The sequence below is a fragment of the Malaclemys terrapin genome, chromosome 16 (assembly GCF_027887155.1).
Source record: "Malaclemys terrapin pileata isolate rMalTer1 chromosome 16, rMalTer1.hap1, whole genome shotgun sequence".
In the NCBI taxonomy this organism is placed as follows: domain Eukaryota; kingdom Metazoa; phylum Chordata; order Testudines; family Emydidae; genus Malaclemys; species Malaclemys terrapin.
The window spans coordinates 4,317,489-4,343,654 of NC_071520.1; the positions used below are offsets into that span (position 1 = coordinate 4,317,489).

The 26,166-nt window shown below is 59.3% G+C and overlaps 1 protein-coding gene across 1 annotated transcript in view; it reads right to left on the reverse strand.

Annotated features, from left to right (window-relative positions):
• Nucleotides 1-283: 283 nt before the first annotated feature.
• POLE (DNA polymerase epsilon, catalytic subunit) overlaps nucleotides 284-26,166 on the reverse strand; it is a 35,972-nt gene continuing 10,089 nt past the window's right edge. Inside the window, exons 16-49 of the mRNA XM_054005951.1 lie at nucleotides 25,329-25,436; nucleotides 24,789-24,917; nucleotides 24,387-24,489; nucleotides 24,111-24,257; nucleotides 23,122-23,267; nucleotides 21,635-21,783; nucleotides 21,118-21,210; nucleotides 20,729-20,873; nucleotides 19,548-19,705; nucleotides 14,819-15,014; nucleotides 13,477-13,691; nucleotides 13,136-13,238; nucleotides 12,902-12,982; nucleotides 12,676-12,798; nucleotides 12,325-12,543; nucleotides 11,870-12,079; nucleotides 11,284-11,427; nucleotides 10,363-10,503; nucleotides 9,774-9,927; nucleotides 9,584-9,690; nucleotides 9,230-9,406; nucleotides 8,567-8,790; nucleotides 8,174-8,394; nucleotides 7,093-7,297; nucleotides 6,558-6,731; nucleotides 5,464-5,589; nucleotides 4,536-4,668; nucleotides 4,181-4,364; nucleotides 3,645-3,776; nucleotides 3,327-3,520; nucleotides 2,770-2,970; nucleotides 2,557-2,682; nucleotides 1,043-1,132; nucleotides 284-854 (exon numbers count right to left, since the gene is read on the reverse strand). Coding sequence (XP_053861926.1) covers nucleotides 741-854; nucleotides 1,043-1,132; nucleotides 2,557-2,682; nucleotides 2,770-2,970; nucleotides 3,327-3,520; nucleotides 3,645-3,776; nucleotides 4,181-4,364; nucleotides 4,536-4,668; nucleotides 5,464-5,589; nucleotides 6,558-6,731; nucleotides 7,093-7,297; nucleotides 8,174-8,394; nucleotides 8,567-8,790; nucleotides 9,230-9,406; nucleotides 9,584-9,690; nucleotides 9,774-9,927; nucleotides 10,363-10,503; nucleotides 11,284-11,427; nucleotides 11,870-12,079; nucleotides 12,325-12,543; nucleotides 12,676-12,798; nucleotides 12,902-12,982; nucleotides 13,136-13,238; nucleotides 13,477-13,691; nucleotides 14,819-15,014; nucleotides 19,548-19,705; nucleotides 20,729-20,873; nucleotides 21,118-21,210; nucleotides 21,635-21,783; nucleotides 23,122-23,267; nucleotides 24,111-24,257; nucleotides 24,387-24,489; nucleotides 24,789-24,917; nucleotides 25,329-25,436 — 5,172 coding nt within the window. The 3' untranslated portion in view covers nucleotides 284-740. The remainder of the gene's footprint in view (nucleotides 855-1,042; nucleotides 1,133-2,556; nucleotides 2,683-2,769; nucleotides 2,971-3,326; nucleotides 3,521-3,644; nucleotides 3,777-4,180; nucleotides 4,365-4,535; nucleotides 4,669-5,463; nucleotides 5,590-6,557; nucleotides 6,732-7,092; nucleotides 7,298-8,173; nucleotides 8,395-8,566; nucleotides 8,791-9,229; nucleotides 9,407-9,583; nucleotides 9,691-9,773; nucleotides 9,928-10,362; nucleotides 10,504-11,283; nucleotides 11,428-11,869; nucleotides 12,080-12,324; nucleotides 12,544-12,675; nucleotides 12,799-12,901; nucleotides 12,983-13,135; nucleotides 13,239-13,476; nucleotides 13,692-14,818; nucleotides 15,015-19,547; nucleotides 19,706-20,728; nucleotides 20,874-21,117; nucleotides 21,211-21,634; nucleotides 21,784-23,121; nucleotides 23,268-24,110; nucleotides 24,258-24,386; nucleotides 24,490-24,788; nucleotides 24,918-25,328; nucleotides 25,437-26,166) is intronic.

The following is a 26,166-nucleotide window of genomic DNA, read 5'->3' on the forward strand; positions in this document are numbered from 1 at the left end:
CCAGTGCAATCCAGCTCACGGGGAGACGGCCCTCTTCCCCCACTACCGGCCCCCATTCTGGGCTGTACCATTGCATAGCCGCTTTCCTCACTGCACTACTGGGGCGAGCGGCGGGGGAGGGGTTAAGGCTGACCATGGCCCTGGGCTGCAGGAGGGGAGGGCACTCTGCCTGCCTGGAGTGGGACTCATTTCCCATGTGCTCCCTCCCACTGGGATATGTGCACACGCTGCCTCCCGCCTGCCCCCAACAGCCTGGCACTCGTCATAGCAACTCTTTATTCACAAACTTATCAAAAACCCTAATAAAAACCATCAAGGGCCCTAAGGGGGGAGTCCCAGAGCCCACAGCCACCCACCTGCACGCAGGAATGGGGGTGCAGAAAGGAGCCCCGCTGAGAGGAGGGGCTGCCCCTGGTTTCACTCCCGCTGCTCCTCTACAGCCTACAGTCAGTCAGTGGCAGGGCGGCATGGCACTGTCCTGTGGGGGAGGGCACTGCCCAGCCCTCGGGCCGCCCTGCAACATGGACAGCTTCAGTCCCTCTACAGCCTCCAGCGCTGGGCACGGCTGAACGGGCACCTTGACCTCAGTCACACTCCAGGGCCGTGGAGCTGGCAGCAGGAAAGCCAAGGGGCAGGTCGGTGGGTGCCAACAGCCAGGGGTAGAAGCTGCTGTGGCACAAGACTCAGACACCCCCCCCCTGCTCCTGGGGTGCATGGCAGCAGGGCAGGGGGCTGGTCTGTCAGCACCGGAGCTGCGGGTTCAGCTGCAGCAGCCACTCAATGGTCTCGAGCAGGTGGGCCATGCTGTAGTGCTGGGCAATGCTGCGGAAGACGTTGATCTGCTCCACGAAGGCCTGCGGGAGCAGAGGGAGCGGTTGGGGGAGGCACGGCACTGCAGCGCGGGTGGGGAGCCACGTGCCGGCACCAGGCCCAGGGCAGGACATGAGGAGCCAGCGGGCGGGCACAGGGGAGGAGAGGCTGGACTCCTGGCCATTTCCCATGGAGCACGGTGGGGCTGGGGGCCGTCAGGGGCAGCATGTACCTTGGTCTGGATCAGCAGGGTGAAGTCTCCAGCGCAGGCGCAGTAGATGGGCATGTGTGTCTCCTTCACGCCTTTGCACTTCACGCACACCTGGGAGCAGAGGAGCTTTGCTGAGGTGAGGGGCTAGCCCCAGGATTGGGCCCCAGCCCCCGGCCGAGGGGACAGCCTCACGTTGTCTGGCCCCAGTGGCCCACAGGGCCCTGCAGAGGGGGACTGTGTGTGCCTGCCCTCTCCCCCCACAACAGTGGTTGCTAAGCACACTGCAATCGTGCCAGCCAGAGGGCACTGGGCTCAGTCTCATAAGGTGGATAGAAAGCTGGCTAGCTTGTCGGGCTCAATGGGTAGTGGTCAACGGCTCCATGTCTAGCTGGCAGCCAGTTTCAAGCAGAGTGCCCCAAGAGTCGCTCCTGGGGCCGGTTTTGTTCAATATCTTTATTAATGATCTGGAAGATGGCGTGGACTGCACTCTCAGCAAGTTTGCAGTTGATACTAAACTAGGAGGAGTGGTAGATACGCTGGAGGGTAGGGATAGGATACAGAGGGACCTAGACAAATTAGAGGATTGAGCCAAAAGAAATCTGATGAGGTTCAACAAGGACAAGTGCAGAGTCCTGCACTTAGGACGGAAGAATCCCATGTACTGCTACAGACTAGGGACCGACTGGCTAGGCAGCAGTTCTGCAGAAAAGGACCTAAGGGTTACAGTGGACGAGAAGCTGGATATGAGTCAACAGTGTGCTCTTGTTGCCAAGAAGGCTAACGGCATTTTGGGCTGTATAAGTAGGGGCATTGCCAGCAGATCGAGGAACGTGATCATTCCCCTCTATTCAGCATTGGTGAGGCCTCATCTGGAGTACTGTGTCCAGTTTTGGGACCCACACTACAAGAAGGATGTGGAAAAATTGGAAAGAGTCCAGCGGACGGCAACAAAAATGATTAGGGGGCTGGAGCACGACTTATGAGGAGAGGCTGAGAGAACTGGGATTGTTTAGTCTGCAGAAGAGAAGAGTGAGGGGGGATTTGATAACTGCTTTCAACTACCTGAAGGGGGGTTCCAAAGAGGATGGATCTAGACTGTTCTCAGTGGTGGCAGATGACAGAACAAGGAGTAATGGTCTCAAGTTGCAGTTGGGGAGGTTTAGGTTGGATATTAGGAAAAACTTTTTCACTAGGAGGGTGGTGAAACACTGGAATGCGTTACCTAGGGAGGTGGTGGAATCTCCTTCCTTAGAGGTTTTTAAGGTCAGGCTTGACAAAGCCCTGGCTGGGATGATTTAGTTGGTGTTGGTCCTGCTTTGAGCAGGGGGTTGGACTAGATACCTCCTGAGGTCCCTTCCAACCCTGAGATTCTATGATTCATGTGTCTCGAGTGGCCGCCCCATTCGCCCGCCGCTGTGTGGAGAGCAGCCCCATGCCCAGGCTTTTGGGCAGCCCTGCCCCATCCAACGCGGGCAGCAGCTGGACATTAGCGGCAGCAAGGGCCCTGCCGAGACAGCCCCTCCCCCGCCTCTCACCAGGTCCTGCAGCGTGAAGGCCATCAGCTTCTTCTGCAGGGCTTCCACCAGGGCCGCTTCGATGGAGCCGCGCTCATACTCCGCCTGGCAGTTGGAGCACACCCAGCTGGGGGGCACAGCGCCATCCTAAGGGCAGAGACAGGGTGAGCGGGAGCGGGGCACTTGCTAGAGTTCAGCGTGGGAGCCCAGCGAGCTTCTGCGGCAGCCTGGTACCTGGCAGGGGCTGGGGTCTTTGCAGAGGTCCAGGTCCCTGCAGAAGTTGCAGTTGCGGCAGATCACCTCAGAGAGCACATAGGAGCGGCAGGGGTCCCGGAACTGGGCCTCCTCCGAGAACTCACCCACGTCCACCAGTCGCAGCAGGTCCCGCTTCAGCTTATTCACTTGATTGGTTATGTTGGCATCCAGCGACAGCACCTGCCGGAGGGGAGAGCCGCATGGGCCACCGGCTGCAAGGGTGGGGTCTGTGCCCCTCTCACGGGGCCGCAGCCACCCACACGGCCTGCAGAGTCCCTGGGGCTGCGATGGCAGCCGACTGGGGCAGCAGGGGAGGGGTAAATCCTTCCTGGGGGAACTAGCGGGCTGGAGCCCTGCACCAGGGCCTCCCGCTCTCTGCAGGAGGTGAGTGGCATGGGCAAGCTGCAGATCAGAGCAAGACCGCCTGGGGATTCCCCAGCCTGGCTGGCTCCCAGGAGGGCAGCTGTGCCAGAGTCCCGGGCGCAGGGGGAAGGGAAGAGCCCAGGGCTCTGCCGCGCAGCGGGCGCACCGCTAACCTTACAGACGTATTTGATGAACTCCAGCGCCGGGTTGTTGAGCGGCAGGTAAGAGCCAGGCAGCATTGGGAACATGTCTGAGGGCAGTGTGGCATGGCGGGAGCCAGTCACCTTCTTCTGGATCTTCTGAGTGATGGTGAAAAAGCTCTGGGTGAGCTCATTGGAGACATAGTCCTGCGAGAAGGTGATCACGCCTGGGGCGAGAGGGGAAAGGGCACCGTGAGCTAGACTGCGGCGTGACGGGGCCAGCTCGCCTCACCCCAGACACCAGCGTCCGGCAGGCTGCAGTCCCCAGGGCAAAGGAAGAGTTTAACTCACCAGGCATGGCGCCCGCCTCGCCCACAGCCTCCTGGGAAGCCTGGCTGCTGGCCCGCCTCCTGATGGGCGTGCTCCCAGGGGCGCTGCGCCGCATCTCCTCCTTCATGCTGTGGTACACGGCGACGATGTAGGCTGGGAAGAGGGGGCAGAGGCAAGGCTCCAACCACGATCCCAGCATGGCACCCTGTGGTGCTTGGGATTGGCCCCCAGCACAGCGCCGCCTGATGGGCGGACAGGAGGGGACGCCCCGGCAGGCTGCCCACCCCCATCCCAGGGGAGCCCCCTCAGATGGGCTGCCCACCCACAGGCACCTTCCAGGGGCTGTGTCTGTGCAGCGCACAGCGCGATGGCGTCTGGTCTGGGGACTCCCAGCTGCTATCACAACACAGTGTCAATGGAATGGGCAGAGATGGGGAGTCCCCACTGAGCGTCTCAAGGGGCAGCCGGGAAGAGCCTGGGTCTGGCTCCTGTGGGGGGCAGCAGTGAGTGCTTGGGGAGGGGAGCCCCCCCAAGAGCCCTGCAGGGGGCGCACTCACCTGACACGATCATGAGGAAGTAGTTCTGGCAGGAGGCTGCCTGGGGCAGGTACTGCACAATGTTCCAGTTGTTCTCCAGCAAATCCTCCACACTGGCCTCCCCCGGCTCTTCCTCCTCCTCAGCCTCCTCTTCCTCATCCTCACTGCCCTCCTCAGCACCCGCTTGCCGTTTGCTGGGGTCCGTCTAGACCAAAGGGCCAAGTGCTGGACAGTTACACGCCTGATTCCTGGCCCCATTTCACCTCCCTCAGTGGCTAACAGTGCCCCATGCCCAGCAGGGACAACCCATCCCCCTGCCCCCATGCCTGGCACAGCCCCTGCTCCCCTCTCCACAGTGCCTGCCCTGGGCACTTACCTCCCCAGAGGGGACGCTGGTGGGCACTCTCCCCTTGATGCCCCCGTAGTTAGCTGGGTCCATCCAGAGCAGGAACTCCCAGCAGCGGGAGAAGGAGATGGTCAGGGAGTGGAAGATCTCCTTCGAGTGGATGCTGGAGGGGAAGAGATGATGGTCACCCAGAGACATACGGAGACTGCAGCCTGCCCAGGCTCTGATTTCTACTTCGCACCTCGGAGGCAAGTCCCCTTGGGGCCCGAGAGAGGAGGGCAGTGTGGGATGTGTGCCCCACGTGGGGGTGCCACTCCCTCGCCCAGCCAGCCAGTAGAGACCCCTCACATCAGACCCCCTTCAGGGAGTGGGCCTGGCATAAGGCGACTGGAACATGGCTCTGCTCTGACCAGGGGGTGTCGAGTCTGTCCCACAGAGGCTCCAGGCCTGGGGACGAAGGGGCATGTTTGATCCAGGGGCTCCGGGACGACAACATCTGTGCTCATCAGGCTGCCCCGTACCCCGAGCACCCCCCAGATCCAAAGGCCGTGGGGAGCCCCTGCATTCTAATGGCTCGGATGCAGCCAGCTCTGGCATGCTGAGAGCCAGCCAGGCCAGGGTGCGTAGCTGGCACTGGGGGAAATTCGCTAGCCTGGGTTATGCAGGAGTCAGACTGGCCGATGCAGTGGGCGAGGGAATATCTTTGATTGGCCCAACTTCTGTTGAGGAGAGACATTGTTACCTCCCACAGCTGGTCTGCCCAGTGTCTGGGGCCCAGCACGGCTAGACCACCACTGCACAGAGGTGCTAGTGAGCGTGCCTGGGTTTAAACTCCAGGAACCACTGACTCCTGCTCTGAGCCACAGAGCCACCTGCCCCCGCCACGTCCTGGCTAGAGCCGTCGGCTGCAGCTTCTCCGCATGCCCCGGCTGTGGGGCTCAGCCCTGCCCAGCCGCACCTGTTGGTGATGTACTCCACGTAGGCAATGGCGTCCTCGATGCGCCGTTTCTTGGTGCACAGGATGATGCGGTTGAAGTTGGCGTAAACCACGGAAGAGCCGAGTCGCTTGAACTCGGCCACCAGCCTGGGGGAAGGGCGCAAAGGGGAGAGGAGCATGTGAGGCCGGTACTGCCCCCGCAGAGAGCTCTGGCCCCAGCCCCCTCTGCGGGCACAGCCTCAGGAGCAGACCCCATTGGGCATCGCATCTCTGAAGGGAGCTCCCCTTGGCAGGGTGCTGGGCACAGGAGGCCTGGCACAGGGCGTGGCCAGCCCAGCCGGCTGGGGCGCATGCAGTACCCTTTGGAGAGCACGGCAGTGCCATCACCCCTCCTGTGTTTGGCGCCTCCCCAGCCCAGTGCCCCGAACCTCTCAGCCTGGATCCCCTGCTCTGGGCAGGCGAGGGGGAACAGTGCAGGGTTCCCAGACTGCCGCCTGCGAGCTTGATCTTCCAGCCCTTCACCTCACGGCCACTGTTCAAGGTGCTATGTGAACCACTGATGTTTGAGAGCCGTCGGGCCCCAGAATGGCCCCCTGGCCTGCAGGTCTCAGCACGCCTCATCCCCCCGGCTCCGGCGCGGCCCCCCCCGCCTGCAGGTCTCAGCACGCCTCATCCCCCCCTGCTCCGGCGCGGCCCCCCCGCCTGCAGGTCTCAGCACGCCTCATCCTCCCGGCTCCGGCGCAGCCCCCCGCCTGCGGGTCTCAGCACGCCTCATCGCCCCGGCTCCGGCACGGCCCCCACTTGATGAGCACGTTAATGATGCCACCTAGTGGTGCTCTACGTGAGCTGCAGTCCCACAGCACAGCAGAGGCTGTCCGCGCTTCCAGCTGGCAAAAGCCCCATCCCCAGAGCCAGAGGAGTACAGCAGCGAGTGGGGTGACCCAGGTCCATTTTGGGGCCTGTCCTACCAACCTGCAGCTAGCTCCTCCCATCTGTTCACGCTGCCGTGGAGCTCAGGGGACCCGGCTGCAGCTGGCACCGTGACAGGGCGACACGCCGCACCATGGTCTATATCGCCCCCCCGCTGGCCCTGCCAGCCGCCCGCCCTCACTCACTGCAGGAAGAGCTTCTTCATCATGTTGTGCAGGGTGCGGTGCAGCGCCGGGTCGTGCAGCAGCGAGGCCGGTGAGCGGAGCCAGCGGTAGAAGTGGATCACCTGGTTGTCGGCATAGACGTTGTGGTACTGCGTGATCTCCTTCACCCAGCCCACCACCATGCTCTTCAGGATCCTGCCAGGAGAGCCAAGATCAGCCCCGGCTCAGCTCCGGGCAGAGCCCACAGGCCTCAGCCGGAGCCTGACCCCTCCAAATGCTGCTGGAGGAACCCCCCCCCCAGCACTCGGATGTCCCTGCGTCCCCACCACAGCCAGAGGCCAAACCTCCAGGTCCCCTCCCGCCGACACCTACAGACCCGGGAATGGGGGAAGGTCCCCTGTCCCTAGAGCCATGCTCCTGGCTACCCACAGCCATGCCCTTCGAACTGCTGCTCCAAAACACCTGCTGGGTACGCAAACGCCCCCCAGCCCTGCCAGGCGTCTCCTCGCAGAGCACCTGGCAGAGCCGGGCCCGCACTCCGGCCGCGCGGCCACACCTGAACGTGTTGGAGCAGAGGGCGGTCTCGTCGTAGCTGGCCGGGATGCTGGCGGCCTGGTTCCCCGTTACCATGTCCTCGAGAGACGCCTGCTGGATCACGTCGAAGCTGATGCTCATACTGGAGGCTCCCTCCATGTTGTTGATGTGGTGGGACTGCAGGATGGTGTTCACAGCCAGGCTCTGGATGTCCAGCTCCAGGCACACTGAATACAAGCAGCCTGTCAGCAGGAGGGAAGTCCCCCAGCCCCAGCACAGCGAACTCCTGGCCCCACTGAAGTCAATGGTTCAACACAAGCGAACCCCGCGCGGAGCTATTTACAGCTCAACTGTTGCAGTGTATGGCTACCCCTGTGGCTTTGTACAGAACGATGCCTGGGGGGGTGTGGCGTAGGGGCTGGTTATCTGGAGCAGCGGCTGCTGTGGAGATGGAGGGCCCTGAACCGTCTCACACCCTCTGATGAGGCAGGGCGGCCGCCTGGGTCTGCACAGCCACTAGCCGGCTGATCAGTCGCTAGCCGCAGCCAGGACTTCGCTATTTGCTGGCGTTTAAAGAGGCTCAGGGTCTCAGTTGCAGGGACCCTGGCCCTGGCAGGCTGTTCGGTGTTATTCAGCCTCTGGGTTGTTTTGCCTAGTTCTGAATGTTTCACAATAATGGGCTGACTTTCCGAGGACAGCCGGGGTGACCATGGGGGTGCTGGAGCTTCTATCCCCGGCATTTACTGGGGGTTTCCCGTCTCCAGAGACCAGCACAGCCCATAATGCAGACACAGCCTACGCCGCTGGACGGGGTTTCTCTGTTACCCTGTGTCTACACCGGGGCTATGTCAGCATGGCTGCATCAGGCGGAGGGGGGGGGTCAAAACGTAGCTCTGCCCATGTCACTTTTCACCATAAACCAGCCTCAGAATCGACTGCCTTGACCCTGGCTTAGCCAAGAGGCTCACAGCCCCAGGTGGGCCGGTGGCCAGGTGCTGAGCAGTCCCCCAAACACCCTACCCCTGGGGGGAGCAGGCTGGCTCCCCAACCCCTGCTTCTCACCCCCTGAGCAGCAGCCCAGCACCCCGCAGCCCCCTCCTCACCGGTGGAATAGCAGCCCGGGTTGTTGATCTCCACCGAGGCTCTGTCATCAAACTCCATGACCAGCCGGTTGTCATCCGCCTCCTTGCCCCCGAGGTCCGGGCGGGCCGTGGGCGAGAGCCACAGCAAGTGGTTGTGGCGACGCAGGTGGCGGGAGAAGAAGAGGTCGGAGCCGAAGGTGGAGATGTCGTCAGGGAGGTTCCCAATGGGGATGTGATAGTACCTGGGACGGGGAAGGCGAGGGGCAAGGCTCAGCCAGGTACAGAGACAGCGACTGACACTGGCCTGCCCCATCTCAGGGGCACAGGACAGAGCCAACCACAGCCCTCCCACTGTGCCAGGCACCTGTCCCCACCCATACTGTCCCCAGACAGGGGGCAGCAGCAGCAGCTCACCTGCTCATCTCAAAGGCCTGTGACAGGCAGGTGTCAAGGTTGAGGTAGTGGCGGATCATGCGGCGGGCAGCATGGCGCTGCCAGTCCAGGACGGCATAGCTGATGTCATCTGTCACCCGCACGGGAACCAAGGGGAACTCTTCGAAGACGGGAATCCCGCTCGCCAGCCGCTTCACGTCCCAGTTGGACTGCACAGCGATCAGCGTGGGGCCCCTGCGCTCGTCCTGCACGGGGCGGGAGGGGAGTTGGGGCTGGCCGGGGCACAGGACAGCCCCTCCGGGGGGTACGGAGGCCTCTGCCTAGGTGGGGAAACTGCAGCCTGGCCAGCGAGTGCCCGTGGCTGATAACACCCGCCCCTGCAGCGGGTCAGAGCACCCCGCACAGCTGGTGGGTCCCAGTGCATTCTGGGGCCTCTGCCTCCTCTCCATCACGTTGGTCACCACGGCTGGGAGCAGGGGCTCTGGGGACGTGGCCCCAAGGAACGAGTCGAGAGGCCTAACTGCAAGGCTTGGGGAGAGACCGCACCTGGCTAGGGCGACGGCTGGCCAGTCAGGGCCGGGGTGGGTGTAAAGTGCTGGGCCAATGGTCTGCTGCCGCGCCTGCGTGTCTAGCCCAGCCCGAGTGCCAGGGGGCGGCCGTGCGGCTCACGCGCCTGGCTCCTACCTTGTAGCCCAGCAGCAGACGCTGGATGGCCCTGGAAACCGTCTTGATGTCGGTCTCGGCTCGCACCTCGAAGGTGTGCTTGTCCGGAGGGAGCAGCTCCTCGCCCACCTTCTCCAGCATGGCACTGCGCTCTGACGAGTACAGGTTGGCGAGGTTTGGCATCTGGTTACTGCGCACCTGTGCCAAAAAGAGAGCGGGTCAGGGGGGAGCAGGGCCCCCAGTCCTCTCGTCCAGGGGCCAGCGGCTCCAGACGCTGCAGTTCTCTGTGCTGAGAGAGGTTTGGAGAACAGCTCTGCCGCTCTCCTGCTGGAGCGCACTGGGAAGCACCCCGCAGTCCCCCGCCCGCAGCCTTACCGTGTCCAGCACGAAGACAGAGGCCTTGCGCTGCGATGGGATGAAGAGGCCGAAGAGCGCTTTGCTGCCCTGGGCGTTGTGATAGAGATACATGTGCCGGATGCTCCCTAGGAACGCAGAGCAGACAGGTCAGAGCCCTGGGGCTGGTCCTGCTGCCCTCCTGCCCTCACACCCAGCCTCGGGGCCTTACCTGGCTCCAGGTAGCTGAACTGGGCCAGCGAGCGCATCTCCAGGTGCTCCAGGGCAAAGGTTTCAGCCTCGCGGCCGGTGAGGTGCCTGACCAGCTGCCTGCTGACCATGCACACGCAGCCCAGGTGGATCAAGGCGCGCAGCAGTAACGGCACCTGGGGAGGGGCAGAGCTCGTCAGCGTCCCTAGGAATCCCCGGGCGCAGGCTCTGACGCTGGGCCAGCAGCTCTTCACGTGGGTGGGGGCGGGCCAGAGGGGTAGTCACCCGTGGAGCTCGCTTGGGCAGTTCGGTTGCCCCGCCCCATTTCCCTGTGCGATCTCACTTGGCGATCTGCTTCCCCTCCCCTCACCCGCTGCTGCATTTCCCTGGAGGGAGAGCCCTGTCGAGCCTGGGCACTGGGGGAAGGCTGTGTTTTAGACACCTCCGGCGACAGGGCACCCGATGCTGCAGGCAGGGGGCTCCCAGGCCTGAGGCAGGCTGGGGTAACCCCCGAGTGGTCCACGGGAGCCTGTGTTCCCATCCCCCAGCTGAGGCCAGGTTTGGCCAGCAGTTTAGGAGTCAGAACCCCAGTGGGTACCAGGCGTGGTCACCTGAGTCTCGTACACTCCCTCGATGTCTGGGGCAGACAGACCGGCGTTGATCTCGTTGATGTGCTCTTGATACATGTCCTCGGGAACGGAGTACTCGTACAGGTTGTAGAGGAGATTCGAGCGGGGCAGAACCCTGTTCACCTGCCAGAAAGACACACACAACCGTACACCAGTCTGCACCCCTCCCATGGGTGGGAGGAGCCCCAAACGCCCCCGGGACAGCTACAGAACTACAGCTGCTCCCAGAACTGGCTCAGGCCCTGACTGAATAGGCCACCCACCTCCCAGTGCTAGCCCATTCCCACATGGAAAGGAGTCTGGTGGATTCATCCACTGTGCACATCTCAAAACCACCATAACTGCCTGCCTCTGCTCAGTAGGCCAGTGCTGGGACAGCAGGGGACTGTGGGTCCAGACTGAGGGGTGCTGACAGAGCAGGGGAGGCAGCGCTGGGACAGCAGGGGCTGTGAGTCGGGACTGAGAGCTGCTGGCGGGGGTAGGGCTGGGATAGCAGGGGGCTGCGGGTCAGGACTGAGGGGCGCAGGCCGAGCAGTGTGGGGAAGGGGCAGGGGTAGGGCTGGGACAGCAGGGGCTGCGGGTCAGGACTGAGGGGTGCTGGCAGAGCAGTGGGGGGGCAGCACTGGGATAGCAGGGGGCTGCGGGTCGGGACTGAGGGGCACTGGCTGTGCAGGGGGGGCAGGGCTGGGACAGCAGGGGCTGCGGGTCAGGACTGAGGGGTGCTGGCAGAGCTGGGTAGAGGGGCAGGGCTGGCAGAGCAGTGGGGGGCAGGGGCAGGACTGAGGGGTGCTGGCAGAGCAGGGTAGAGGGGCCCACACAGCACGCTGTCTGCACTTGGCCTCTAGCTGACAGGATTTCCCTCCCCAGGCAGTTGACTCGTTGCCCGTGTGCAGCTCCCCTCACCTTCCGGTAGGCGGGTCCCTCCTCTGGCTTGGCCACCCGCTGGTTGACGTAGAAGATGCGCGGGATGCTCAGCTTGATGCAGTGCAGGTCGCTCCCGATGACGGCCCACAGCCTGAACAGGCCCGGCTGGCTGGTCTCAGCAACCTGCAGGCGAGAAGGCGGCTCAGAGGCCCGGTGGGAGGCAGCGCACAGTGTTACTCACTCTTCCCCCATGGGCTTGTAGGGCCCCCTGCTCACCGGGCACCTGCCTTGAGAGACGCCGCTCCCTCTGGGGCCGCCAGCCACACTGGATGTTTTCTTAACCTTCAGACTTGAGAGGCAGGGGCGTTCTGGCCATGCTGTGCCTTCGCCTCCCTAATCCCCCGCACGCGATCAATTAGCACCCTGGGGGGCCGTCTCTTCCTGGGGCTGGAGGCCAAGCCCTCCTAGCTCAAATCCAGGCCATGAGCCAGGGGAGATCCCCACTGTCCGGTCTCCCTGGGATTCCCCCCGCTGCAGCTGGGAGTCTGCAGGAGGGATTTCCAAGCGGCGGCTGAGCACCCGTGACGGACTCAGCAGAGACACCCCACCTCCCGCTGCCTGGTACCTGCACGATCTGCCAGGGCAGGTCCAGGATGCTGCGGGCTGTCCTGCGCAGATAGCTGCTGAGCCCCTTGGAGGGCCCATCCCGGATCACGCCCCCGCCCAGCACCACCTCGCCATCCTCCAGCCGCCGCTTCTTCCGGCGGGCCTGGCGCTGCCGCGCCTGCAGCTCCCACTTCTTCTTGTGGTACTGGAGCCAGGCCAGGCGCTCCTCCTGGGGGGAGAGCAAAGGGGGGTGACTGGGGCGAGGATCATGGAGATACTATTAGCTGCAAACATGCCCAGGGCAATCCCCTGAGACATGGATATCTGCTACCACCCAGCCCCTCCTACTGGCTCTGGGGCATGGCCATGGAGCTGGGCTAAGCCTGCCCTTCCCCCCCACCGCTGCCCCCTCCGCTCCCCAGACAAGTGAGCCTCTCATAGCTATTGCCCTGCCTCCCACCGGAGCGTCTTTACCTTGGTGGTGCCAGTAGGTGGGGGCGGGCCCAGGATCTCCCGCCAGGACTGGGTCAGCTCCAGGTTCTGAGACATCTCCTGGCTCTCCCCTGCCACCGGGACCCGCTTGCGCTTACTGGCGACAGGAACCGACGGCTGCAGGGGCTTCGCAGCCCCAAAATCCTCCATGTCGGCAACCTGTGTGCAGGGGGTGCCCTCCTGGGGCTGGTTGGCGGTCACCTGGGGTGGGAACAAGGGCAGGGGTGCTCAGCGGTGGTGGCCAGGGTGTGGGAACAGACAGGGCCCCACATGGGGCCCTGGCAAACAGCATCGGCCAGTCCCCCTGCTGTGTCTCAGCCCTACCCCCATTACCTGTCTCTTGCCTTCACTAGTGAACAGCTCGTTGATTTTCTTCTGCTTGTACACGTCGTTCTTCTCCAGGAGCTTCTTGTGCAGCCAGTCGGGGTGTCGGACGCGGGGCACGGGGTTCTTCACCTGCAGGGACATGGCCTGTCACGCCAGCAGCAGGGGGAGAGGCCAGGGACCCAGCCCCTCCAGGCCCAGGACCCAGCCCCTCCAGGCCCAGCCGCCCCCTCACCTGCTGCAGTGCCGCAGGGATGGTGATGATCTTCTGGATGGTGCTGCCGAGTCTCTCGATGTAGTAGTCCCAGTCCAGGATCTGGGGGCAGGGACAGGGGGACAGTTAGCATTGGGGAAGGCAGAGCAGCAGGGAGTTTGGGTCCGCACAGCCTCTTTGTGCCCGGGTACTAGCCACGCCCCTGGCCGGGTGCCAGTGACGGGCAGTCAGTACCGGTGTCTCCGGATCACTTACCGTCCGGATGTTGAAGTCCTGCAGGGAGGGGCTCTTCAGCCATTTCCGGAGGTAGTGCTTCCGCACTGTGAGCTCGGCTTGGAAGATGGCCAGCGGGATGGCCCTGGGGTACACGGGAACACTCATCAGCCAGTGGGTGCTGGCAGCACAGAACCCGCTCCCCGAGCCTGCAGGGAGGCCAAGGGCCGTCCTGGCTCGTCCCCCTCCCCAGAGCATCCTATTAGGGCTCATTGCAGCAGGCAGGTACAAGCTCCATCTTACCCCCATGCCTTCATTATGGTCTGCCCCCGGCGGTCGAGACTTCTCGCTGTGGGCCCCAGTGCCTCTCAAAGCAGATTTACCTCTCGGTAACCGGGGACCCTTCCGGTTTCTTGGAGATGATGAATCGGCAGCTCAGCCCAGCGTCCTTCACCATCTGATCCCCCAGGAACTCGGCCAGGCGCTTGGCCGTGCTGATGGAGGTGGATTTCTGCTCCCCGTAATCCTCCAGCTTGCGGGACATGGAGCGGTTCTCGGAAATCAGCTCAAATAACTCCGAGTCCGGCATGTTGGCAGCCTGGGGAGACAGCGCATCTGTGGGAACCCTGTTGCTATTAGCTGGTGCTGCAGGAGCATACGGTCCTCTATGGGGGGCGCTATACGAGCCGCTCTCTGCCACAATCTATACCGAGAACACACAGACTACAGCTTGGCTGTGTGTCTGTGTGTGTGTGTCTCTGTGTTTTACATTGTCACTTTATGGCACTATAGGGGCATTTATCATCCTGATCAGGCATGAGAGTGGCCACTGGAAGCTCCCAAGTGTCCCTTGGGGACCCCGTGCCCCCATTTGTTTCCTAGGGTTACCCACTCTCCCCAATTTCTTGGCTTTGTCTAGGTCAGCGCTCTCCGATTTTGACCCAGGGAAGGTGGCCAGACTCCACAGAGCATCCTTGGCCGCATCCTACCCTGCGAGGGTCCCCGCAAAATGAACCCAGTGAGAGCTTAGCAGCACTGCCCTGCCGGGAGAACTCACAGAAGAATCAGAGCTGCCTGCAAAGAGACGTCTACTTAACCTCCCGATTCCATCCCTCAGTAACGTCTCTTATGGGGCTGGCCAAGGCTGGGTGTGTTTGACCAGGCCTTCCTCCTCCTGCACGGGCAGAGAGCAGGACGCCCAGTCTGACACCAGCACTTCTCTGACAACAGCCTGATGTCGAACCCAGGGTTCTGACCTCCCTGCAGGATGGGGAGAGGGGAACCCAGTCTCCTGGCTCTGCCTTGCTACGTGTCTTTGTCACTCCCCAGCTATCAAAGAGGGGTGGATGGGAATGACCTAGTGACCCAGCTCTGGGGAGGGGTCTACACTCATCCCAGGATGGGAGCTGCTGGAGAAGAAAGGCAAATATTAGCCCAACACGGAAAACAGCAGCCAAGGGAGTGCTGCAAACACAGGTCTACCGACAGGTCCTGTTCTCCTCCGACGTCAGGAGCAACAGAGAGAACCAAAGCCATAGAGCCGGGATGGCCCTCGGGGAAACAAGAGGTCGCTGGAGAGAATGTCCATCGTCCCCTTGCTGCTCTCCCTTAGCTCCTGACGGCAGGGCACCAGTGCATCCCTTGTCCTCTCATCCAGGGGGTTGCGCCCCTCTCCCCACCGGGGCCCACGTTACAGCGCAGAGAAGCAAGAGGCTGGGCGCTCACCTTGCTGTAAAGCACATCGAGCCAGTAGTCGGCCACCTTGGCCACGGAGGCGTAGACCTCCTCCAGCGTGGTGCCCTTCAGGAAGGCCTCGAACACGGACGACTGGAAGATCTTAACCAGCTGCAGCTCCCCACGCCGCTTCACTTCAAACCCCTTCAGCTCAGCCAGGGACCCGTCCTCATTGAACACTGCGTATCTGGGAGACAGAGCTGGTGAGAGACTGCCCAGCACTCCAGGGCACGTCCTTTCCCTGCCAGCAGAGATGGGCCTCGCCGTGCTCCTGGACACCTCCCGCCGCATTGCCAGGCTGGCCAAGGACTGTGGTGCTAGAGAATAAACCCGAATTCACGCAGCTCAAAGTCAAGGCGCTGAGTGATAAAGCCCTGCTCCACGGAGCTCCCAGCTGGGAGCGTTTCTCACCGGAATGCTTCAGGCAAGGAAGGGCCGACAGGAGTTGTGTGGGGGACAGAACAGGCAGGGGGTGGATGCTGAACGGGGCACTGCTCCACGCCTAGGGGGCAGGGAGAAGTGGATGGTGCAGGACAGGGGGTGAGGAAAGCATGGCAGAGCTATGGAGAGCTTCCCAGGGGAGGATGAGGGAGCTGCCTGCTTGTGAAGGGGCAGAGGAAGCTGCCGGTGCAATCAGAGAGGAGAGATGTTACTAGAACACATCCCTCCAACCGCAAGCCCTGGCTCTCTGCAGTTCACATCCCCTGCCCCAGCCAATCACCAGTGCACACAAACCAGTTTGAGCCTCCCAGGGCCACGCTCTCCAAGCAAGCTGGGTGCATGGAGCAGAGGTCATGAGTAGCCACATCACTCTGAAGATGCCAAAGGAGGGTCAGTCCCACACCGGGGCCCCCAGGGGAGTGTGAATGCAGAGAATTATGGAAGGCCCTCCGCCATCCATGTGACTATGGGACATGTTGGCAGGGCCTCTGGGCAGCAGTTGGTTCAACGTGTGATAGGCCAAGGTGCCCACCCAGATCAGCAACTGCATCTGCCCCAATCCTGCAGCTACTGGTCTCAAGGAGCCCAGGGTGCTCGACATCACACCGGTTTCCATGGTGATGGACTGTACCAGAGCTGGATGGAGCGGGAGAAGGCTGCAAGTTACTTGTGAACAGGAACTGAGCGGGGTTGAACAAGGAGATGGCTCTTCAGTTTAACAGGCATTGGAAGGCCCCTGACTGGATTCCCTGAATATGAAAATGAGATGGGAAGGCAAAGGTGAATTTTACCGTGATGCAAATGCGATACCCACAGCGGGAAGAGAAGATGGCGGGCATGAGGACGGAGTTGCATTGCTGCTAAAGCTGAAGGCAAGCCAGGTTCTTACAGCATTTAGCTTGCTATCTCCTTGTACATCGAAGATGAGATTCAGAATCAAATCTGAGCAGTTACAACAGTACTAATATATGCACCAACCTCAGCAGTGCCCAAGGAAGAAATTGACAAACGTTATAAAGAGCTACAGAAAACAATAGAAGGAGTTTCAAGAGATTTTAAAGCAAAGGTAGGATTGGACTGGAATTCCTGGGCTGGAGCAATAGGCAGATGTAGATGAAGAAAACAGAAGAGGAGAAAGGCAGAAAGTTAGTAGCTTAAGTAACAGCCCGGTGATAAAGAACACACTATTTCAACAAAGAAAGTGGCAGAGGAGGTGGACATGGATATCACCTGAGGGGCAAACGAAGAACATGACAGACTTTGTACTTGTGAATTGCAGATATAAATCAAGTGTGGAGATCATATGAGGCTGTTATCAGATCAGATCATAAATTAGTCCCTGCATCAATGAGGTTGAGGCTGAGAGAAATCTAAGAAGTGCCAAAACCCAAGATCCATAATGCAGACAAACTGAAAGAGCTGGATATCAGGAAAGACTAAAACATGTGGAAAAATATCACGTCTCTGCTAAAAGAAGAAACGAACGTTGAAGGGACGTGAGAACCGTGTACAAAATGGGATTATGAGAGTGGGTGAATAAGGGCTGGTCTACACTGGGGGGGGGGTGTCGATGTAAGATACGCAAACTTCAGCTATTCGACTTACCCCACTGAGGACGGCGGCAAATCGACCGCCACGGCTCCCCCATGGACGCCCTTACTCCTCCTGACGAGGTGGACTATGCGCGTCGATTCGGGGATCGATTTATCGCGTCTAGATGAGACGCAATAAATCGATCCCTGAGAGATCGATTTCTACCCGCCGATCCGGGCGGGTAGTGAAGACATGCCCTAAGTGTTGGGCTGCAAGGCCAAAGGCGGATAGCCGATGAAATGCTGCAGTACAGTGACAAGCGTAGGAAGCTAAAGGAGAATGAAAAGGATGATGCAAGTTTAAGAGCTGAGTACAATCGGCTGACCAGAGAGACAAAACAGGAAGCAAAGAGAAGAGAACAATGTAAGGAAGCAGAAGAATCCATGAAGAGAAATGTGACACAGGTGTTATATGTCAATATAAGAGAAATCAGTAATATAGGGGGACAGACGAGCTGAAGATGTCGGCAGTGAGAGACAAGTGTGGAATAATAATTGGGGGCAAATAAGCAAAGAGGAAGCGATGGAAAGAATACTTTGAAGAGCTGTGCCACGTGCAGAACATGGGGGGAACCATCCTGGAGAAGCTCCTCAGCTCAAACCAGGGAGAACAGATGCTGGAATTCTTAGAAGTAGCAAAAGATCTTGACAGGCAGTTTGAAAAGGAAAAAGGGGCCGACGTAAGCTCAGAGCTGCTGCAAGCAGGCAAGGAACACACGGTGAAGGCGATGCACAAGCCGGGCACAGGTCTACACGCAGCAAGTGCCAAGCGAACGGGGAGAGGCGATAATAGGACTGATGTATAAAAACGGAGAAGAGTCAGTGGAGCAATGACAGAAGAATCAGCTCATCGAGCAGGCCAGGAAAGCATTCCTCAACGCATTGCGGACCAGAACGAAGTCGTCTATGGAAGCAGCGCTTGCAGAGAAATGGGCTGGATTTCGACCGGGATGAATGAAGCACAACAGATCAGTTATTTGTGATGAGATGGATATCAGACAAGTACCTAGAACACAGCCAAACCTGTCACAACAGACTTCAGAGTCTTGACTGCATTTGGCAGAGAGGGTTATGGCAAGCTAGGAGAACGTCTGGCATCCATGAAGAACGGAGCAAACACCCACAGCAAGTTTTTGAGTGTGGTGAGAGCAGAAAAGACGCAGATGGTATGGTGCAGGGCAACTGTAGAAGTGAGACAAAGATGGACACTCTCCTCAGAGCTTGGTACTGGATGCAGTCATGGCTGTAGCACTGACAGATGAAATGGGAGGAGTCATGTTACGTGGTAGACAGTGCGCAGCCTTCAATTCGCGGAGGATACTGACTCACAGCATTGACCTAGGATGATTTATAGAGAATAAGTGATAAGGTCGACTGGGACAGCAGAACATTTGGATTGAAGATCAGCATGGAGAAGACTGGAAGACCAGAGAAAGAGGTAAAGATCAAACAGAACAAACTGTGTACCGTGGAGGACTAGTATTGAAGAACGGGATTTGGGAAGATAACAAAAAGAAGACTCTGTCTAGCTGTTACCACATTGGGATAACTCTAGATCTTGCAGAAGGGTAAAGACATTTTGATAAAAGCAGAAGTCAACGTATATGAGGCTCCCTCATGCCAATACTGCTGGAGTATGAGAATAGCCGATGAACAAAAGATCTTGACTGCAGAAATGAACTGGCTGAGGGGAAAACGGAAGACTGCAGAAAATAAACAAACAAAGAGAAGAAAAAGGTTAAGGCAAAAAATAACGCTGTTACAGAAGATTCAAGAAAGAAGAGGATGGTTTGGACACTTCAAGAAGGATACCACCCATGGGAATATGTACCAGAGTGTAAGGAACTAGAAAGAGAGGAAGATCAAGGATGCATTGGATAGACATGGTGAAGAATGACACGGAACAGAGAGGATTAAAGATCACCAAAGCCATGAAGCTGGTACAAGACAAAGTGGTGGAAAGACTTCATTTGGGCCCTGTTGTTGCTGCTGAGCTGACAGACGGGAAATCCAGGAGGAGAAGAACTGCCACAGCACATCCCTGGGCCAGAAGGTTAGTGGGATTCAAACAAGGATCAGATATTCGTGTGGCTCCGGAGAACAGCAGAGTTACAGGGAATCGGGAGGGATCTAAGCCAAAGGCTATGAGCCAAGCTCTCGCTGGGAAAGAATATTTCATAACTGCCAATTGGGAGTTTCCTTGCTCTGTCCTCTAAAGGACACTAGACTAGATAGGTCACTTGTCTAAGCCCATCTGGTCATTCCTACACTCCCAGGTTTTCAGTGGGATTGCTTGGGCTGCAAGTCAAGGGAGAATCAGGTCCAAAGGTTCTGTTGATGTAACATGGAACCTGCCCAGTTAAAATCTCTGCCAGCAAACGTAAGAGCTAAGGCTCCCCCAGCAATGCTAGGCCCTCTTCTGGCCAACCGGCACGTCTGACACATTCCTGGTAGTGAACCAGAGTTAACAATAGAAGGTACTCCCTAGGCCAGGCTCACCCCACTGTACTGCTGGTGAAGTCAGTTCAGCCTCGTTCACATTGCAGCTGGAATCTGGACTGTTGCATTTCCTGAGTTCTGTGCAGCTCTGAGCAGGTAAGGAAGCAGGGACTGGCTTGCTTCACGCCCCTATCAGAGAGCGCAAATAGCCAACCTGCCCACCTCCCTCTGAGCAAAGTGACACTCACCGTTTCTTCAGTTTCTTGCCCTCCTCCTTGGAGGCTGGGAGGATCATGGCCAGGTATGGCCCATCTACTTCAAAGAAGATGCTGTTCTCTGAGCGGGTAACGTAGGTGAGCGAAGCTGGGTCCACGAGCTCCTGGTACTGATCATTCGTGAAGCCTTCCTGTAAACACGTCGTCATAGGACCACTTCACTGCACTGCTGGCTTGCCAATCCGCGGGGCGAAAGGGGGACATTCCCCCAACACACCCACCTGGAGTGACCCCCAAGGACCCGCTGCTCCCACAAATGAGCAGGGAAGGACAGCAAACACTCTCTGCTCCCTCACCAGGGTAATGGGCATCAGCCTGGCACCCCACAGGACAAGCCACACTCCCACGGCCCTGGGGTGGAGCATCGACCTGCCAGCCAGCTGAGATGCTGGACTGAGTCTGCCTCCTGATCTGCACTTCAGCAAGACACAAAATAGAAGCTTTACAAAGCACCTCACTCTGTGGGGGGCTGGCACGGGGCGGGCTGGACAGACAGGAGCAGGGTGCGCTGGGTTTGGACCAGAGGAGGAGAGGGTGGCGGAGAACTGTCCTGACAGAGGCTTTAGCGAGGCGGTAATGGGGTGTAGGCAGCCGTCAGCCCCGGGCTGTGTCAGAGCGAGGAGCAGAGGTGGGCATGCTGCACTCCAGTCTCTGAAGGTCCCAAGCCAGGCTCTACGCTGGCAACCGGCAGACAGGCGAAGGGCATTGCACGGGTCCCTGGGGTCATGGCGCCATTCAGCCAGCGTGCACAGACTGAAGGGAGCATGTGCACACGCATGCATGCGCTAATCCTGGGCTCCTGCTCTCTATGAGCTGCCATCTGCACCGTGCTGCAGGGTTCTGGGACTCTCTCCCCCACCCTCAAGGTGCCAGGCTTGTGCCAATGATTCCCCCGGTTGGCACTGGGCAAGCAGCAAGTGAGGCTCCAAGGCCCTGTTCATTCGTGGTGAGACAGGACTGGAACAGAAGCTGCCCTCTGGGGTGGCCCGACATCTGTAATTCCCAACGAAGGCAGAGCAGCCTTCACTGGCTCCACGCGTGGGTGAAGGCCAAGATCACTCTCCCCTTTGGGAAAGCAGGTCCGCTGGAGTCCTCCTCTCCTGACCTTCCCTCTCCATCCCCTCCCAGCTGGTCTACGCCGGGGCTGGATTTACCTTCACCAGGATGTTCAGCATGGCACCGGGATAGGAGATTGTCACCTTGGGCTTCTTCGCATTGGTCGATTTGATGACAAAGTTTTCTGGGAAGCTGTTGGGAAGGACGCACCAGATTCCATCCGTGTCCAGCTCCAGCGGCCTCCTAGGAAGGGAGAGCACAGCTTGGCAGAGAGAAGGGCAGGGCCTTTCTGCAGAGCACGCCCAGTTAACACGGGCAGCTGGATGGAAGAACCTGCAGGTGGCAGAGCCTTAGTATCCCACATCTCGGCCGTGATTCACAAGCCTTCATGCCACTTGTCCCATCAGGGCGGTCCTGCAGCCACGGCCTCTCCCCAAATCCTCCCACAGGCCCCTGCCCCAGGTCATTAACCCCCTCTGGCACTTACCCAATCTGCTCGATCAGCTCCCTGGCCTGGGTGATGATGTTTGCTCCAGTGAAGCAGACAATCCCGGCCATCTCCATGGAGTACCAGCGGGCCCTGGTGGAGAGAGGGGCCAGGTATGAACAGGAGCTGGCAGCGAGCTCATGCCAACCTTTGGGAAAAGGGCATGGCAAGGAGACCCAGAAGGGAAGGTCGAAGGGCAAGAGTGATGCCCAGTGGTAGGTTGTATCCCCTTCCCCGCCCGGACTTGTCTGGTTAGGCTGTAAGTTCTTCGAGGCAGGGACTGTCTATTGCTGGTTGTTCAGGGCCCAGCACAAGGGGTCTTGCTGCCATAATAACAGCAGTAAGGGGAGTGGTACAGGGATCACTCACAGGCTTGGAAACCAGCGAGAAGCTGGGGAAGGAGGGGGCAGAATCACTAGAGTGACCCCCCCGCCCCCCGCAGCCTCTCCCAGCAGGGGTCTGGCAGGGAGGAGCGTGTGTCTAGCTCCCCTCGGAGAGGGCTGCAGGCAGCACCCACCCTTTGCGCATCACATAGCCGTAGAAGGAGTTGAGGATACACTTATGTGCCAGCTGCAAGGAGTCATACAGGATCTCCATGTTCTTGCAGCGTTTCACTTCAGTGGCGTCTCCCATCTCTGTGGCGGCAGACAGCTTCTTCTTCCACACCTGAGAGAGGGAGAGAGCGCCACGCACGGGTCAGAACGCTCCCGCCCAGGCACTACAGACATGAGCAGCGTCCAGTTATTCCCCAAGATAACAGCCCCCAGTACGGGATGGGTGCTCCGGGATCAATTGCGTAGACTCTACATCCCTTTCTCCTGGACCTAGGGAACAAGATCGCATGCTAGATGGAGAGGAGCTTTCCTGCTTCCCGCTCAGCCCTGAAGGATGTGCTCCTCACAGACGTCACACAACAGCAGCTGAGCTGCCTCCAATCAGCTCTGCCCCCATCTCATTGCACAGATGCCAGCAAACTGCGTAGTGGGAGGAGATGGGATGAAATCCAACAGCAGAGCCACGTGGGTTGGCAGGGCCTTCTAGCCCACCCCGTGCCTGGGGGCAGGACTGAGGCAATTACTGAAGACAAGCCGCAAAGCACAAGATGGTTTGGGCCTTTGCTGAGCCGTTTTGGAGATGGACTCAAGGGTCTTTCGTTTTTTCCTATGTGCATTAGGGACATCAGGTCCCAACCGCCCTCAGCTGGAGGGCCCGACTGGCGTTGGGACAGGATGGGGACGCACAAGGGGCTGACAGCTGAGCTGCAGCTCTCTGGGCCCGAAGCGAGGGGCCGCAGAGTCTTAGGCAGCATACGGCTCAGCAAAGGGAATAAAACCAACCAATGGGCTTTGATTCCCAGTTCCCATCTCTGGGCCATTTCCTTCGATGAGCACCCACAGCCCAGCCCCCATCTCCACACCCAGCTCACCCCAGTGCCTACAGGGAAATTCCTCTTGCTGGTTTGCTCTGCTGCAGCATTTCCCTGCCTCCAGGGAGGAGGGGAGCCGATCCCTGTCCCCTTTAGAGCAGTCTGTATGCTTAGGGTCCCCCTCTCCCAGCCCAGCTCTAGTCTGCAGTCCTCTCACCTCATGGCTGTCTCGGTTTAAATGTGCTGCCCCAAAGTGAACCCAGGGCAAGGAAACAGGATGCCTGGGTGCAGTGTTGGCTAAATCCCAGATGAACTAAACCTGCAGCCACTCAGCTCACTGGTGTAGCAAGCGATTGGGTCTTGGAGCTGTTCATGCCTCACCGCTGCTGCTTACTGAGTAAGATGGATCAGTGGGAGACCCAGGCATGTCCCCTCGGCCCTCCCGGAACTGCCACATGGAGGGACCTGTCTCTGTTCTGAGCTTGGGTCTGATTCAGCAAGCCGGCCTCAGAGCTCCTGAGCATAGCTGCTCATGCTTGGCCCTGGCGGCTTCTGGAAGCAGAGATCAGCTCTTCCAGGACAAGGGCATTCGTGGCTCCCCCAGTGACACCCGGGGCAGAGGGATCCGACGGCCACACCTTGTGCAGACCCTTGAACTCGTAGCGACGGTCTCTGAAGGCTCGCACGGTGTCCACGTAGAACGAGTTCTCCCGCTGGCAGATGGTGGTGACGCGCTCCTCCACCTTGGTGACGTGCAGCTTCTTATAGGCCTTGCGGCAGTAATCTGTGCCGGAGAGACAGCAGAAGCACTTAGCCAGAGACCAGCACGCCCACACGGACGCTCACCCCCACTGGTGGGCACAGGAGGATGGCAGTAGCAACTAAGCTTTGCATGGGGCAGGCCATAACAGCAGGGAGAAACAGCACCTGCCAACACAGGGGTCAGGCTGGGGGCATACAAAAAGAGTGATGGTGTTCTCCTCACGCTCCACCCTCAAGCCCCAGAATAGGGGGATGGGTCTGCTAAACAGTGCCTCACGAGCAGTAAAAACGCTCCCGGGGTTGACATTGCTATTCATCATTAGGTTTCAGAGTTAAAACTCATCTGAGATGAATGGGGCTGTTCATGTCTCAGACTGAATCCAGAGCGCTCTCCACAGACTACAGCACTAAACTTGGAGGGTTTTCTTCACAACCCAAAGGGCTAGAAACTCACTGCCCAGCCCCAACGGGGACCTCAGAAGAGAGCTGGCGTAACAGCCTGCTGAGAGCAGACGTGATCGGTCCTGGCACACAAAGTAACTCCAACTTCAGCAGCTAGGAAGAAGCAGCTGGTTACAAGAACACTCAGCACATGGACAGAGGAGGTGTATGATGACAGATGGAAGGGAGAAAGCCAGTTGTGCCTGCCTAGCCAATGTCTACATTACAGTGCCATTACAAGGTGGCAGTGGGTTATCCCTTAGAGCCCGCAGATTGTACCAGCATGGACTAGGCAAACAGGGGGAGCTAATCTGGAGAAATATCTTCAGGGGAAGTGACCCTTCAGCACCCCGATGGAGCAAACTGAATCACAAGGTGCCATGCACTCAGAGTTCAGTAAATGTCATTTTAAGCTAGTTCTCACCCGCCAGTCGCTTCTTCTCAAACTTGGCCTGTTCCTCACGGGACAGCTCGTGAAAAGCACGGGGCGGGCCGTCCGGGTAGAGCGGGGGCAGCTTCTCTGACTCCAGCTGCTGCTGGATGCGGTGGTACTCGCTGCGGCTCGCGGGCACTGCAAGGGAAGGACAGCCATGAGCACGTCTGAACAGGAGTCGGGGGAGGACTGTTCCTAGACCAGGCTCCGGGGTCTCCCTGCAGCGTAGCACAGCAAAGGAACCTCTGCAAAGAAAGCAACACTCACTGAATTCCCCTCTCCACTGCCAGGTCATCCGGCGCTGGCAATTGGCACCTGGCTTGTTAAAGTCACAGGCAGCGCACGTGGCCTCGTCCACCATCGCCGAGGGCTGGAGAGAGAGAGAGAGAGAGATCAGAGAACCTGGCTCTAACCCCGGCTTGGCCTACAGCCCAGGCCTCTAGCAACTGGGTTCAGAGCTCTGCCTCCTCAGAGGCTTCTCTCCTGACCCGCTGGCAGCCGTATGTATAGCAGGCCCTTCCAAATGCCCGACTGGGCATCAGTACCCAGCCCTGCTGCCGCACTTCCTCCTGAGTGGGCAGTTAGCTCTCGCTGGCTGGGAAGCAGGCAGGGTCTGTGAGCCTTGTCCCACTGGGATGGGAACCCAGGAGGAGGCTGCCTGCTACCCACCTGCAGCCTGTTTGTAAGGATGATATTGGGGTACATGGCCCCCACGTCCAGATGGTAGATGAGGGGACACTCGATCCGGTTCGGAATGTCCTTCAGGGAGTTCAGCTTGACTTTAATTTCATCACACACCTGCGGTGAGGGGAAGAGGCAGAAACCAGACAGAAGTGAATCAGCAAGTGAGCCGAGTACACGGCACGGCCTCCCCTCCACAGGGACAGGTACGTCACTCAACCTTCCTGTGAGCACAGAGCGCACGAGGACCCGGAGTAACAGCCAACGGAGCAGTATTCTGATCGTCACCAGCACTGATTCCCATTAGCCTCAGTCACAGGACGCTGATTCTGATGTTAACTATTTAATACAACGGAATGGGGCCAGGTACAGGTGGGGGGAGGGGGAAGGTGGTGAACTCAGGGCTGAAAAGAACAATAGCTAAAGGGGAGCGGCTATATGATGCTAACACACACGGCTCGTCTCCTACAGGCCCCAAGCTGTGCCACACCCCCACCTAGGCAGGAATCAGGCCTAGGTCCAAGCTACCTCCTGGAAGTTGGTGACTTGATCCAGGGGCAAACCCTCCTCCTCCTCGATGGCATGCCGCAGGGTCTTCTCCACACGCTGCAGCAGGAAGTCGAAGGCAACAGGGTTCTGGGGGGACATGGGAATGACAGTGTAACTATGAGGCTGTCTCCAGCTCCTCTCACCCAACCTCCCTCCCCTAGCCAGGGGGAGGAAAGCAATTACAAACTCCTCCCGAGCTGTCCGTTTCTGTGCCTGCTTTAGATGGGCCTAGGACAACGGAAGGCATCCATGCAACAAGCCACTCTCCACACTAACCTACAGCTTACTCTAGGGTGTGTTTCCCTCCCCTTGGTAAGAGCCATACATTTGCCATCCCAGGGTCTAACCGCACTGAAGGAGATGGGGGCACAGGCAGATTGTGAGCAGTGTAGGTCACCAGCAGACCCTTGGCAGGCACTGTGCATCCTAGACCCCATCCAGCCAGAGCCTCCAGGCAGATCCGGCGTTTCCCTACAGGGCTCTACGACTGCCATACAGTCTGGGCAGCACAAAACGGGCATGAAACAGGAGGCTTCCCACAGCTGGAAAGCCACGCTCCCAGGATTAGGAGCACACCCGTACACCCCCAGCGTTTCACTTGGGACAAAGCTGACCTAGCCGCCAGCTCCTAGTCCACCCTTGCTGTCCCTGAGACCCAAGGGTCAGCTCTAGCAAGGACCTCTTATATTCAGCCTATGTGCCGCCCTATCTTCTGCGGCAGGAACGATCGTTGTTGGGCTGGCCTATTCCATAGCACTGGGTCCCTACAGCACGTTACACCAAGCCCCGGCCCCAGTGAACGTACCGGCGAAAAGCC